The sequence below is a fragment of the Meriones unguiculatus genome, chromosome 9 (genome assembly GCF_030254825.1).
Source record: "Meriones unguiculatus strain TT.TT164.6M chromosome 9, Bangor_MerUng_6.1, whole genome shotgun sequence".
In the NCBI taxonomy this organism is placed as follows: Eukaryota; Metazoa; Chordata; class Mammalia; order Rodentia; family Muridae; genus Meriones; species Meriones unguiculatus.
Genome location: NC_083357.1, coordinates 97,898,464 through 97,912,180, shown reverse-complemented (window position 1 = coordinate 97,912,180; position 13,717 = coordinate 97,898,464). Strand labels below are relative to the sequence as shown.

At 43.0% G+C, this 13,717-nt stretch overlaps 1 protein-coding gene across 6 annotated transcripts in view; it reads left to right on the top strand.

The window, feature by feature from the left end:
- Positions 1-13,717, top strand: part of Tbc1d4 (TBC1 domain family member 4) — a 175,632-nt gene that overhangs the window by 121,655 nt on the left and 40,260 nt on the right. For all 6 annotated transcript variants that reach the window (XM_021646990.2, XM_060391536.1, XM_060391535.1 and 3 more), the window contains exons 5-8: positions 233-365; positions 4,478-4,569; positions 4,780-4,890; positions 7,190-7,309. In XM_021646990.2, the coding sequence (XP_021502665.2) occupies positions 233-365; positions 4,478-4,569; positions 4,780-4,890; positions 7,190-7,309 (456 nt within the window). The remainder of the gene's footprint in view (positions 1-232; positions 366-4,477; positions 4,570-4,779; positions 4,891-7,189; positions 7,310-13,717) is intronic.

Here is a 13,717-nt window from a genome sequence, read left to right as displayed (position 1 = left end):
GATCCATATTCTATGCCACAGACTGCAATGGTCTTATTTCATCCAGCTTTTAATTATATGGATGAAAGATCTGACTTCAAGACTTGCTGTTTGTGCCCTGCCAGCTCTGTTAGTCATCAGAATTCTATTAGTTATTATTTAGTCAGACATCTATAAAGGCTCACATTGCTGTTGATTTTTTTATGTTTCCATGAAAGCCAAATTTTGTAGACAGTTTTGTTTCTTCTTGCAGGTGGATGAGGTCATGCTGACTCTGAAGCAAGCTTTCAGCACGGCTGCTGCGCTGCAGAGTGCCAAGACACAGATCAAGCTTTGCGAGGCCTGCCCCATGCACTCTTTGCATAAGCTCTGTGAGAGGATCGAAGGTACCACAGAATGTGGCCTTGGCAAGACAGGAGTTTGCTTTGGCATTTTGACATGCTGAAGTCCCACTGTCATTGAATAGTCCTTTGTTTCTCTGTCAACAAGAACCCCAAGAGCCTTTCTCCAGCCTCGTCAAACCGTAGTGTACTATCGGTCGCTTCTGCATGCTTGGCTTTCTCTCTCCTTCTTCTTCTGAAGCATATTCAAGCAAAGGGCTTGCATTTCCCACAGTTCTTACGATTGGCTGTACGTGTGCGCAGTGGGAACTGAGCAAACATTTGCTGACTGAGTGGAGACAGCGAAACTCAGTGAGCACTGTTCAGTTTTTCCTTTTGTTCTCTCTCTCACTTGGTGACATGTTCCTTTATTTTGAAAGTTGAGACCTGGACTCAACTGTGGAGATTTCTATCCCATAAGCTCCAAACAAGCATGTGCTAAACGGTAGATTTATTGACTATCCACACAACTCTATCATTCAAAACTATTTCAGGGTAATACTCAGGTTTTCAAGTTTATAAGGATGATCTCTAAGGACTAGTTATTATTTTAAAACATGAAACATTTAACAAATGGAATGTATATAACCAAATGGAAGGTGTGTGTGTGTGTGTGTTTGTGTGGCTGGTGAAGGGAGCATTATAAATCTGTGTGGGAGGTGATGGTGGTAGAGTAGCTAACTGTACAGAGGGAGGGAGATCCCTTCCACTTATCTATCTTCAAGCTATTCCAGCTAGATCAAAGAATGTCCTCAGTGTAAACAAACCCAATAATAAAAGCAGCAAAAGAAAAAAAAAAGCATTCTTACTCCTGAAAGAGGGAGAAATTCTATTCAGAATAAAAAAAGCAACAAATAAAAACAAAACACAGTAAAAGCAATCACTAACAACTTGGACCTAGTAATTCCAGTGTTTGTTTAACAGTAACTGCTTATTTGGAAGTAAATGCTAGGCAGATTGGTACCCAAACTTGCCAAAGCTCTGCATATGAGAAAGAGGTGAAACTACTGAGGAGGTACTCAACATCTTAATGGTACCCAGCATCTCTCTAATGGTGCTTACAACCCTCTCAAGAAGCAGGAAGTCATGACTGGTACTGGAACCCTTGCTGTCTTAGCCAGTGTCCATTGTTCTGAGGACACCATGACCATGGCAACTCTTTCTTATTTTGTTTTTATTTTTGGTGACAGGGTTTCTCTGTGTAGCCCTGGCTATCCTGGATTCACTTTGTAGTCAAGGCTAGCCTCCAACGCACAGAGATCTGCCTGCCTCTGCCTCCTGGAGTTCTGGGGTTAAAGGCCGGTGTCGACCACGGAAACTCTTATAAGAAAAAAAAAAAGACAGTTAATTGGGAGCTGAGTTACAGTTTCAGAGGTTTAGTTCATTATCATCCTGGCAGGAAATTGGGGGCAGGCAGACAGACACATACTGAAGGAGTAGCTGAGAGCTTCATCCTGATCCAAGGGCAGAGAAAGAGAGATTCTGGGCCTGGCATGGGCTTTTTTCTTTTCTTTTCCTTTTTGAGACAGACTTTCTATGTAGTCCTGGCTGTCCTGAAACTAACTATGTAAACCAGGTTGGCCTCTAACTCACAGAGATCCTCCTGCCTCTGTCTCCTGCGTGCCGGGATTAAAAGCATGCACCACCATGCTGGCTACATCCCAAGAATTTACTGGTAAGCGAAAAACTAATTTACTGATTAGCAGAGACAGCATATCCATTAAAGACACATAGGAGAAACTTAAGACATGCACTAAGTTTGAAAAGTCTTTGAGCTTTTGGCTTTTCAGGATGGTTGTACAGTTTTCTGAGGAGCTGAAAAGCCACTGTCCTTATCCCTGTTCATGCCTTGTAGGGAATTACGACAGGCTCAGTTGTAGTGAGGCCTGTGTAAGCCAGCTGAGCGTGAATCCTGGCGGTCGTGAACCAAATTCTACCTTTTTTGAAGCAAAAATTTGAAGGGGCTTGTTTGCCATGGAGTCTTCAGAGATCCGGGTAGTTTTCAAAAAGTAACTAAAATGTAGAGCTGGGAGGTGGCTCAGTGGACAGAGTGCGTACAGTCCAAGGGGCCCTATGCTCGGATTCGTGGTGTGCTTACAAAGGGTAGGCCTGATGGCATGAGCCTCCAAGCCCGTTACTAGGTGGAAGGGCAGTCTTGGGGGCTGAATGACAAGACAGTCTAGCTGAAGCTGTAAGGGCATTTCAAACTAAGGTGGGAGGGAGAGAGAGGATGTCCAGCATCAACCTCTGGCTTCCGGGGGACGAATGCACAGGGGCTCCCCCTCCCTCACACCAGCACACGCACACAGCTAAAATGTGAACAGCTTGCTTTGCTTCAGTTAGCTGTCACTTTGGTTTTTTTCTTAGAAATCCAGTTACAAAACCTAACGGTACGCTTATAAACCACGATAGTGCTTTGTGTTTAACCTCTGTTATACCAAATTAGGTCATAAGAAAGTCTTTTTAGTCAGCCACTTCGCTTTATTTGTTGTACGTAAAAATAAGAAGTGCACAGAAAACACTAGAATTATGCTTTAATGTTCTAGAATACATTTACCACAACCCGAGACTATCACTTCTTAGCTCTTAAATTGTATTCCATTATTTAGTTGCTACGTGTGGATATGTACATGGGCTCACAAGTGTGCCGTAGCTCACAGGTGGAGGTCGGAGGACACTTGCAGGAGTTGATTTACGCTTTCTGCCACGTGGTTTCTGGGGTTTAAACTTGGCAGCAAGCACCTTTACCCTATGATTCCTTTTCTTCTCTTTTTATGTATTTATCTATCTATCTATCTATCTATCTATCTATCTATCTATCTATCTATCTATCTATTTATTTTTGAGACAGGGTTTCTCTGTGTAGCCTTGGCTGTCCTGGACTTGCTTTGTGGACACGACTGGCCTTGAACTCATGGAGCTCCACCTGACTCTGCCTCCCAGGTGCTGGATTTAACATGTGCCCTGCCACACCTAGCCCTCTCTGATCCATCTTGTTCAAATGCAAAATTATTTTTAAAATTTTAGTCTATCTGAAAGTTTATTATACACCGAATGTCTTCTGTAGAATCCAAATATAGTGACAGGTAGCCTGTTTTTGGTTTTTTGTATTTTGTTTTTGTTTTTTAATAGAAACATCCTTATGGAAATTTTTTTCTCCAAAGACTTAATATAAATTATGTGTAACAGTGTGGAATGCTTGCTGGAATTGATGGCCAGCACACCTGGAAAGGTGTGCTGCACAGCGCTGGGGGTGCTCATTGACAAGATCTGAGGGTATCCTGGGCTACAAAATGAGACTGTTTCAACAACAACGACAACGAAAGAAATTGCAAAGATTTATAAATATCACAATACAGAGAAGTAGAATATTTCATAGAATAATTGCCATAAATTAAGTTTTATTCATTTAAAACGGGAGCCCTCGAGGGGGGATTACCTGTTTCAGTAGTCCTATATTTCTTTTTGTTTGTTTGTTTTTTAATTTATTACAATTTATTCACTTTGTGTCCCAGCTGTAGTCCCCTCCCTCATCCCCTCCCACTCCCACCCTCTCTCCTTCTTTTCCTCTCATGCCTCTCCCTAAGTCCACTGATAGGGGAGGTCCTCTTCCCCTTCTATCTGACCCTGTCAGGTCTCATCAGGACTGGCTGCATTGTCTTCCTCTCTGGCCTGGTAAGGCTGTTTCTCCCCCCCCCCCGGGGGGGGAGGTACTCAAAGAGCCAGCCACTGAGTTCATGTCAGAGACAGTCCCTGTTCCCCTTACTAGGGAACCCACTTGGAGACTGAGCTGCCATGGGCTACATCTGTGCAGGGGTTCTAGGTTATCTCCATGCATGGTCCTTGGTTGGAGCATCAGTCTCAGAAAAGACCCCTCGGCATAAAAGCTGGCTGTGCTTAGTAGCTTTAGAGATTCTTCATAGCCGTCCTCTGTCCAGGCCCACTGTGGGATCTGTTGGTTTTGACAGTGTGGTTTGATGTCAGGTTTCATCTTTTCAGTGACAGTTTCCAGGCTCCTCTTTTTGAGAAGATTGAAGTTAGGGGCCAACTGGGGGAGGGGCAGGTGTAATGGCCCCCACAGACTTGGGCCTCTTCCTAACGCTTCCCTCTTCTTTCAGGTCTCTACCCACCAAGAGCCAAGCTGGTAATCCAGCGGCATCTCTCCTCCCTGACCGACAATGAGCAAGCGGACATCTTTGAACGCGTTCAGGTAGAGTTCTCCTGTATAAGGAGCAACATTGGGCCTTGTCACTGATTTCTTATTTCCGTTCCATTGCCCAGAAGATGTCCATCCGAGGGCTAGCAGAAAGGGAAAGCTAGGTTTCCGTTTATTCTCCAGACATATAGATCTAGCTGAAGCCACAGCAAGAGCAGAGAGTCTGTTTTGCCCTACTCTGTTCTCGCTTCACCTGTTCAACAGAAAATGAAACCCATCAGTGACCAGGAGGAGAACGAACTTGTGATTCTGCACCTCAGGCAGCTCTGTGAAGCCAAGCAGAAGACTCATGTGCACATCGGAGAAGGGCCAGCGGTGAGACCAGACTTCCTCCTGCTTTACGTCTGTCTGTGCATTAACTTACACATGCGGTTAGACTGTCACACAGGACATGGAAGACCTTTCCTTCCTTTGTGCGCTCATCCTTGTCAGGGAGAATAGTGCTTACAGTACTTAAGAAAAATTTTGCGTTTATGAAGTTTATGGGAAATTTCAGCAGACGCTGGCGTATTGAGATAGAATCATCATAGTTTCAGAACATAAAATAACTTGGTATTTTGGGTAGGAAGAAGGCAGTCATAGCTGGGCACAGTGGTGCAAGCCTGTAATCCGAGTACTCAGGGAGGTAGAGGCCGGTAGATCTCTGTGTGTTCGAGGCCAGCCTGGTGTACAATGTGAGTCCAAGACAGCCAAGGCTACATAGAGAAATCCTGTCTTGAAAAAAAAAAAAAAAAAACAAACACAAAAGAAAACCAATCTTTTGCTGGGCATAGTGGCACATGGCTTTGATTCCAGCACTTGGGAGGCAGAGGCAGGTAGATCTCTGTGACTTTGAGGCCAGCCTGGTCTACAAATCGAGTTCAGGACAGCCAGGGCTCTTGTTACACAGAGAAACCCTGTCTTGAAAACAAAACAAAACAAAAAATTAAAAACAGCAAAAAGTAGTCATGTATGTTCATGATGTACAATGTACTTATTTTAAAAATTACGTTAGTTTATTTATTTTTTACATATTTCTATGCTTGTCTTATCTGAATGGTGCCAAGGACAATAGTCTTGCTTGTGCATGCCTGCTTCCTCTGTAGACTGAAGGTTGGCATGCCTGAGCCCATAGCTTTGAACTTACTCTCAGCTGCATAGAGATTAACAACAATGACAACAAAACCCAAACACCAAAAAACAAAGAAAACCTAATACTGCAACATCAAAGAGAATCCTTCCATGCACAGCTCTTAAAGACGCATATAAATCCTGGTTTTGTATTTCGCTGTGCTTTTTGCATCAGTAACACATTTTGATGTTGAGATGTAGCCCAGGCTTCCTCCAAACTCTGAATCTCCTTGCTTTAGCCTTGCCAGCAGTGAATTCAAAGCTCTTATCACCATGTCTGGCTTTGCAGCCAAGGCTGCTGCTCCTGTCTTCGGCTCGTTTTGTTTGTTTTGAATGTGTGCGAGTGTGCAGGTCAAAGGAGAGTTTACAGGAGTCAGCTCTCTCTTCCCACGAGTGTCCCTTGAGTCTGACTCAGGTGGTCAGGCATGCAGAAACTCCCTTTCCAGTGGAGCCTTCTCATCCTCCCCTCCAAGCTTGCCAGGGATGGTCAGGCCCTGCAGGGCCTCCTGTGTGGACAGGAAGCCAGCAGCCTGGCTGCTCTTCCATGCTCCAATTTCCCCGACCTTTACATGCTTTTAAACTTGCCTGGGAGACAAATTCCCCTACATCACAGTGTCCTCACAGTTGCCTCTCTTCTTAGCATTTACATCAACAGTTTTCAGTTTTACCTAGTGCTTGAGGGCCCCTCAGGGTTTCCCCTAGCTTCACTTTCTCATGTCTCCAGAGCACTGCCATGGGATTAAAGAAACAAAGCCCCTAACAGTGGGCCCCTCATTGACCTGTGTTATTGATGAAAGCTTATTACTCTGAAAAGCATATGACCACATACAAACAAAAATGGAGGTTTGTTTGTTTAATTTATTTATTTTGTGTGTATGATTGTTTTGCCTGCCTGCCTGTGTGTCTGTCCATGTATATGCATGGCCTCCAGAGGTCAGAAAAGGCACTGGTTCTCCTAGAACTGGAGTTACAAACTATTGTGATCAATCATGAATGTACTGGAAACTGAACCTGGGTCCTCTACAAGGGCAACCATTTCTCCTAACCACTGAGCCACCTCTCTAGCCTTGAAAACGGACTTTAACAGAGGGTTCATTAGATCACAGCTTGGTTTACAAAGTTTTCTGCTCTTGGAAACTTATTTTCCTCTCTAACTGGGACACAAAACACATCTTGGAAAGGGATGGTGGTAGTCCATGAAAACAGCAGAAAAACAGACACTCTGAGTTTAATTTTTGATAAATGAAGTGGGAATATGTGAATTAAATGGAAAGGCACAGAGGAAAGATTTTATTTCTGTCTTTTATTTTTTATTACTTACAATATTAAACTCTTTTCCTTATAATCTTTGTGTTCACAGTGTGGAACCTAAATTATTACTTCTTAATTGAGCTAGTGAAGATTGCTTGCGGTTTTTTTAATGGCTGACTCCTAAGCCTACATTTAAAGCCTCATTTAATCTCGAGTGTGCCTTCACTATAACATTGCTGTTTTTCTTTTTCAGATTATTTCAAATAGTACAATCCCAGAAAATTCGACAAGTGGTGGGAGGTTCAAGCTTGACATTCTGAAGAACAAAGCTAAGAGGTCCTTAACTTCCTCCTTGGAAAATATCTTCTCTAGGGTAAGATTGCACTGGCCTATCTTGGGCAAACACATGTGTTTTTGTTTTTGTTTTGTTTTTTAAATCCAGGACTCACTTTGTAGACTAGGCTGTCTTCAAACTCAGAGTGATCTGCCTGCCTCTGCCTCCCTGAGTGCCCGGATTAAAGGCATGCACCCCTACACCCAGCTGACAGAAAAAAAAATTTAAGATACCATAACATTGAGTCGATGGAGTGGTTATTATTGACCACTCTTTTGTAGGAGTCCTACAATAAAAAAAGAGGGACGTGTTGGGCAGAAAGAAAAACATATGCAGTTTGAACAGGAGAGGAGCACTAAGAACCATAAGATTACAGTTAAGTCATTTGCCGAAAATGTTTAATTGTAGAGATCATTACTTCCATTACAGCTCAGCCTCTTGCTCTGTGTTTAGAACAATAGAAAAGGTGCCATGAGGATTAGACCTCACATAGCTCAGGCTCCCAGTTTGTGAAAGGACAGAGCCTAAGGGTTTGCGCTTGTTGAAAGACATGGATAGTGAAATTTTACTCACGCTTCAGCAAACAAAATCTGCAGAAATGTGGTCCAGTGGGGCCAAGACGACACCGGAACGTGGCAGTGTAATCCGTGTAGTAATGCTTTTTTAATTTAATTTAATTTTTTATTTTACTCACAGGTCATTCACTTGTATCCCAGCCGTTGTCATTGTAAGACAATTTTTGTATGTGTCATTTAGCAATTAGCTCTAAACTATTATATGACTATATATGTATGTATGTGTGTATACATATATGTCTATCAGTCTGTCCCTTTCTCTCTCCATCTATCCTAGGCCATTCCAAGTAGCTTTTTTTTTTTTTGGTGAGGGGGGTGGAGAATTCACTGGCACGAGGGGTTCACAATTACAAGGCCTCCATTGTAACTGTTTTACTGAGTTACACCACCAAGAAAGGTGGATGGCAACACACTCAAAGTCAACATTATGGTCCTCTCAGGTCATGTGCCACTGTGGACACAGAACTTGGTGCTCTTGCCCCATCAGGGAGCACATAGTAACCACTGCCCAGAGCTCTCCAGAGTGAGTGTGCTTAATAGCTTAGCAGAAACAGAACAACTCGCTCTAAACTCACACTCGATTTGCTCATAAATTACCTCGTCATGTTCAAATATATTTAAATGCACACAATTAGGGTCTCTTGAAAAAAATTATTGTAAGAACTCAGTGTGAAAGAATTGCTGTAGACAGGCTGGAGTTTAGAAGTTAGTTGGACTTATTTTTTTATTTCAGTGGTTATATATTTATATACCACTCTATCGAGCTAACTTTGCCCATATGTGCATCAGTGTAGGGTTATCTAGGCGAGCGTGGGCAATTGTTTACTTTCATTTTTAAATAGAACTTACAGAGATAGGCTCTGAAGTGGATTGAACTTCTCTGCCAGTCTCCTTGGTCATGATCATATGCTAGCATCTTTAACGGGGCTTTTCAAACCAGAACCCTGAGTTCATCATATCAAAATACACAGGGAGTGGGGCTGAGGGCTCTGGTGTCGAGGAAGCTCTAAGGTGGCTCTGATGCACAGTGTGAATTTTCTACTAAGCTCCCCATTGTGACTTTTCATGCTCGGAGACGGCCATTCATCCCTAGAGTCTGGACACCTGCTAGCAGCTTCACTCTCTTCCAGGACAGCCGTTCTCAGCCTTCCTAATGCTGTGTGCGACCCTTTAAAACAGTTCCTCCAAGTTGCACTGACATGACCCCAAGTTTGAGAGCTGCTGCTCCAGACGCTTGAAGCTCTGACATCTCAGGGAGGGGATGGGTATTTGCAATGGCGGCGGCGGCAAGAGATGGAAAGCAGTACTTAGTAACAGTTTCATTAGCGTGATCAAGTAGGTAGTGAGGGACCTGACAGTAAGACCTGGCAGATGTTATGGCTATGAACTATTCAACTGTAGCTTCTCCATTCATAAAACCTGCATGGCAGTAGCATAAGTGTCACAGCGTAGATCTGAGGTGGGTATTCACAGTAGGCTGGAAACCCTGTTTACAAAGAACCACTGAAGGGCTGCCCTTACTGTCCACTTAGACCTCAGTGCGCTGCAAGTCCTTGCCAGGCTGACTTTGAAGTCTCTCTTCTGCATGCCTTGGATAGCTGCGATGGCACAGCCAGTCTGTTTTGGTCTCAGTGAATACTGTAGCTTTTGTGTCCTGGAGTGATGACAAATGCTATAAATGTCGCGGCTTAACAAGGCCTTGGGTGCTTTGCATGTAGTAGAAGGCTGGCCGGTCCACCTGTCTGGTAAACGTGTAACATATCTAAAGAGGTTTGGGTTCCACAACTTGTTTTCCCGATTTGGGTTGTGTACCAGGAAGTTCACCCCAGCCGCGTTCAGCTCATCATTTTCCAGAGTGAGAGGTCATGGTTCATTAGATGGGATTTGTGCTGTAATTACTTAGAAGCTCAGCTCATTAGCACTAAAAAGTACGCCCCAGGAAAATGGCTGGCACAGAAGTTACCAAATTGTCATGCCGTGAAACTGGGAAAGCTGTGTGTTCAGAGGTTAAAGACAGAATCTTGTTTCCTGCTTGTTTTCATTGTTTCTTGGGTTTCCTATATGATCCTTGGTGTAGAGTGTGATTTAATTTGAATACCGTCTTCCTTTTCTGCTATCTTTAGAGTACTGTCCATTGTGTCCCCAAGGAACTGATGTTTGTTTTGTAGAGTTTTAAAGTAACTTTTTGTTTGTTTTTGTTTTTATTTTTCAAGACAAGGTTTCTCTGTGTAGGCCTGGCTGGCCTGGACTCACTTTGTAGACCAGGCTGGCCTCGAACTCACAGAGATCTGCCTGCCTCTGCCTCCCCAAGTGCTGGAATTGACAGGTGTGCATCACCGCACCCAGCAACTTGGTTTTATTTTACGTAAAAACCAATACACAGACATGGATAAAATACCACAATTGGCAAAATACATGACTTAAATTGTTTTTCTCATGGAAATGGTTTGTGACACCAGGCAGGTTGGTATCTATGCTGCAGTTGAGGGCATCAGCCTTACTGATTGTCTCTCAGACACACGATACTACAATAGTTTATTAGCTGTAAGTTTGGTTGCTAGATGTATGGTTGCTATAATGCAGAACTGGAGGATTTAAGGAGTCCTAGTGAGATCCTAGGTCATTTCAGGGTACCTAGCTACAGCCCTAAAGTAGGTTAATTCCTTTTATTTGTGATTCTACCTTCTGCAAAGCCCAGTCATGGGAGAGCAGCACTGAGAAACGGCTCCCTTGTAACTCTGCTTCCCGCGTTCACATTGCTGGCTGTCCTTTACTAGCTGTGAAGTAACTTGGCTACAATAATCTATCAGAATTATAGGCTCTGAACTCGAGCTCAGTGACCAACACTATCCCACAGAATTGCCACGCAGTGTGAAATGCCGACCATCATGTTGCTTATGATTCTTGGCTGCGACTTTTATTTTTGGTATCGTTGTTATTGTGTAAGGAACCTATGGGGAATCTAAAACTATAATCCATTCACTGACATGGATAAGAATAATTTATATTGTAAAGCAAGGTAGGCTACCATAAGTATAAAGCAATTAACTAAGAGCAAAGAAGGGCTCTTAAAACTTTCAGTAGTAGCCCTAAAGCAACAAATCAATAGAAAACTAGAAAAATATATCATCCGGAAATGAGAACAAAATGACAACTCAATGGAAAGTTAAAGAGTCGCAAAGCCTTTAGACTGTTGAACAAGGTCACTGAGCAAGGCTAAGGAATGATGAAGGAAAGTTTTCGAACTATCAATGAGACGTAAGCACACCACTGGTGACATTTGCAGATATGTAAATCAAAATGAATTACATCCCAATCTCCCCTCTCTCAGAAAGTACCTGGTGAATGAGTGCCACCCAAATGAGGAAGTAACTGAAAAAGAGGAAGATGTGATTTGAATGCCAGGGGGTTCAAAGGAAAATTTTAGGTTGATGGTGAAGAGGGTACCAGGAAGATCTGTAGTTGGGAGTCCAGATTGGGGCAGGAAGACAAAGGGCTCTATAGTGAGTTCAAGGACGAAGACTGTCATTGGTGGATCATGTAAGGTCTGTTGGAAAATTTTGTTATTAAGAAAAAGTTGTTAAAACCTTGAGAAAGGAAAAGGCAAGACACAAGAAACAATCAATGTAATATGGTAACTGCGTAACTAGCCTCAAACAGTACTTAAAAAGGCAGGATAGATAAGCAAAGTAGAAAACCTGATTTAAATGAAAGTGGTGATGAAACTATATTGAGGAAGGAGAAAAGGGCAAGTGTGTGCAAGGGGGGGCATACTTTTTTTTTAATTTTTTTTTTATTTTTCATCAATTACACTTTATTCATTCTGCATCCCCCCATAAGCCCCTCCCTCCTCCCCTCTCAATCCCACCCTCTCTCCTCCCTCTGCATGCATGCCACTCCCCAAGTCCACTGATAGGGGAGGTTCTCCTCTCCTTTCTGATCTTAGTCTATCAGTTCACATCAAAAGTGGCTGCATTGTCCTCTACTATGGCCTGGTAAGGCTGCTCCCCCTCCCAGAGGGAGGTGATCAAAGAGCAGGCCAATCAGATTATGTCAGAGGCAGTCCCTCTTCACATTACTATGTAACCCAATTGGACTCTGAACTGCCCTGGGCTACATCTGTTCAGGGGTTCTGGGTTATCTCCATGAATAGTCCTTGGTTGGAGTATGAGTCTCTGGGAAGTTCCCTGTGTTCAAATTTTCTTGTTCTGTTGCTCTCCTTGTGGAGACCCTGTCCTCTCCAGCTCTTGCTATTTCCCAGTTCTTACATAAAATTCCCTTCACTCTGCCCAACAGATGCCCATCAGGCTCAGCATCTGCATTGATAGTCTGTAGGGCAGAGGCTTTCAGAGGCCCTCTGTGGTAGGTTCCTAGGTTGTTTCCTGTTTTCTTCTTCTGATGTCCATCCTCTTTGCCTTTCCAGATGGGGATTGGACATTTTAGTTAGGGTCCTCTCTCTTGCTTAGTTTCTTTAGATGCACAGGTTTTACTGGGTTTGTCCTATGTTGTATGTCTATATGAGTGAGTATATACCATGTGTGTCTTTTTGCTTCTGGGACAACTCACTCAGGATGATATTTTCCAGATCCCACCATTTACCTGCAAATTTCATGATTTCCTTATTTTTCATTGCTGAGTAATACTCCATTGTGTAGATGCACCACAATTTCTGCATCCATTCTTCAGTTGAGGGGCATCTGGGTTGTTTCCAGCTTCTGGCTATTACAAATAAAGCTGCTACAAACATGGTTGAGCAAATGTCCTTTTTGTGTACTTGAGCCTCTTTTGGATATATGCCCAGGAGTGGTATGGCTGGATCTTGAGGAAGCGCTATTCCTAGTTGTCTGAGAAAGCGCCAGATTAATTTCCAGAGTGGTTGTACAAGTTTACATTCCCACCAGCAGTGGAGAAGGGTTCCCCTTTCTCCACAACCTCTCCAGCATGTGTTGTCACTTGAGTTTTTGATCTTGGCCATTCTCATGGGTGTAAGGTGAAATCTCAGGGTTGTTTTGATTTGCATTTCCCTAATGGCTAGTGAGGTTGAGCATTTCTTTAAGTGCTTCTCTGCCATTCGGTATTCCTCTACAGAGAATTCTCTGTTTAGCTCTGTTCCCCATTTTTTAAGTGGATTACTTGGTTTGCTGCTTTTCAGCTTCTTCAGTTCTTTATATATACTGGATATGAGTCCTCTATCAGATAAAGGGTTGGTGAAGATTCTTTCCCAATCTGTAGGTGGTCGCTTTGTTTTGATGATGGTGTCCTTTGCTTTGCAGAAGCTCTTCAGTTTCATGAGGTCCCATTTATTGATTGTTGCTCTTAGAGCCTGTGCTGTTGGTGTTCTGTTCAGGAAGTTTTCTCCTGTACCAATAAGTTCTAGGGTATTTCCCACTTTTTTTTCAAGCCGATTTAATGTGTCTGGTTTTATGTTGAGGTCTTTGATCCACTTGGACTTCAGTTTTGTGCAGGGTGATAAGTATGGATCTATTTTCATTTTTCTACATGTAGACATCCAGTTGGACCAGCACCATTTGTTGAAGATGCTATCTTTTTTTCCATTGAATGGTTTTGGCTTCTTTGTCAAAGATCAGGTGTCCATAAGTGTGTGGGTTTATTTCTGGGTCCTCTGTTCGGTTCCATTGATCCACCATTCTGTTTCTATGACAGTACCATGCAGTTTTTAAAACTGTTGCTCTATAGTACAGCTTAAGATCAGGGATGGAGATACCTCCAGAAGATCTTTTATTGTAGAGGATTGTTTTAGCAATTCTGGGTTTCTTGTTATTCCATATGAAGTTGAGAATCTTTCTTTCCAGGTCTGTAAAGAATTGTGTTGGCAATTTGATGGGCATTGCGTTGAATCTGTAGATTGCTT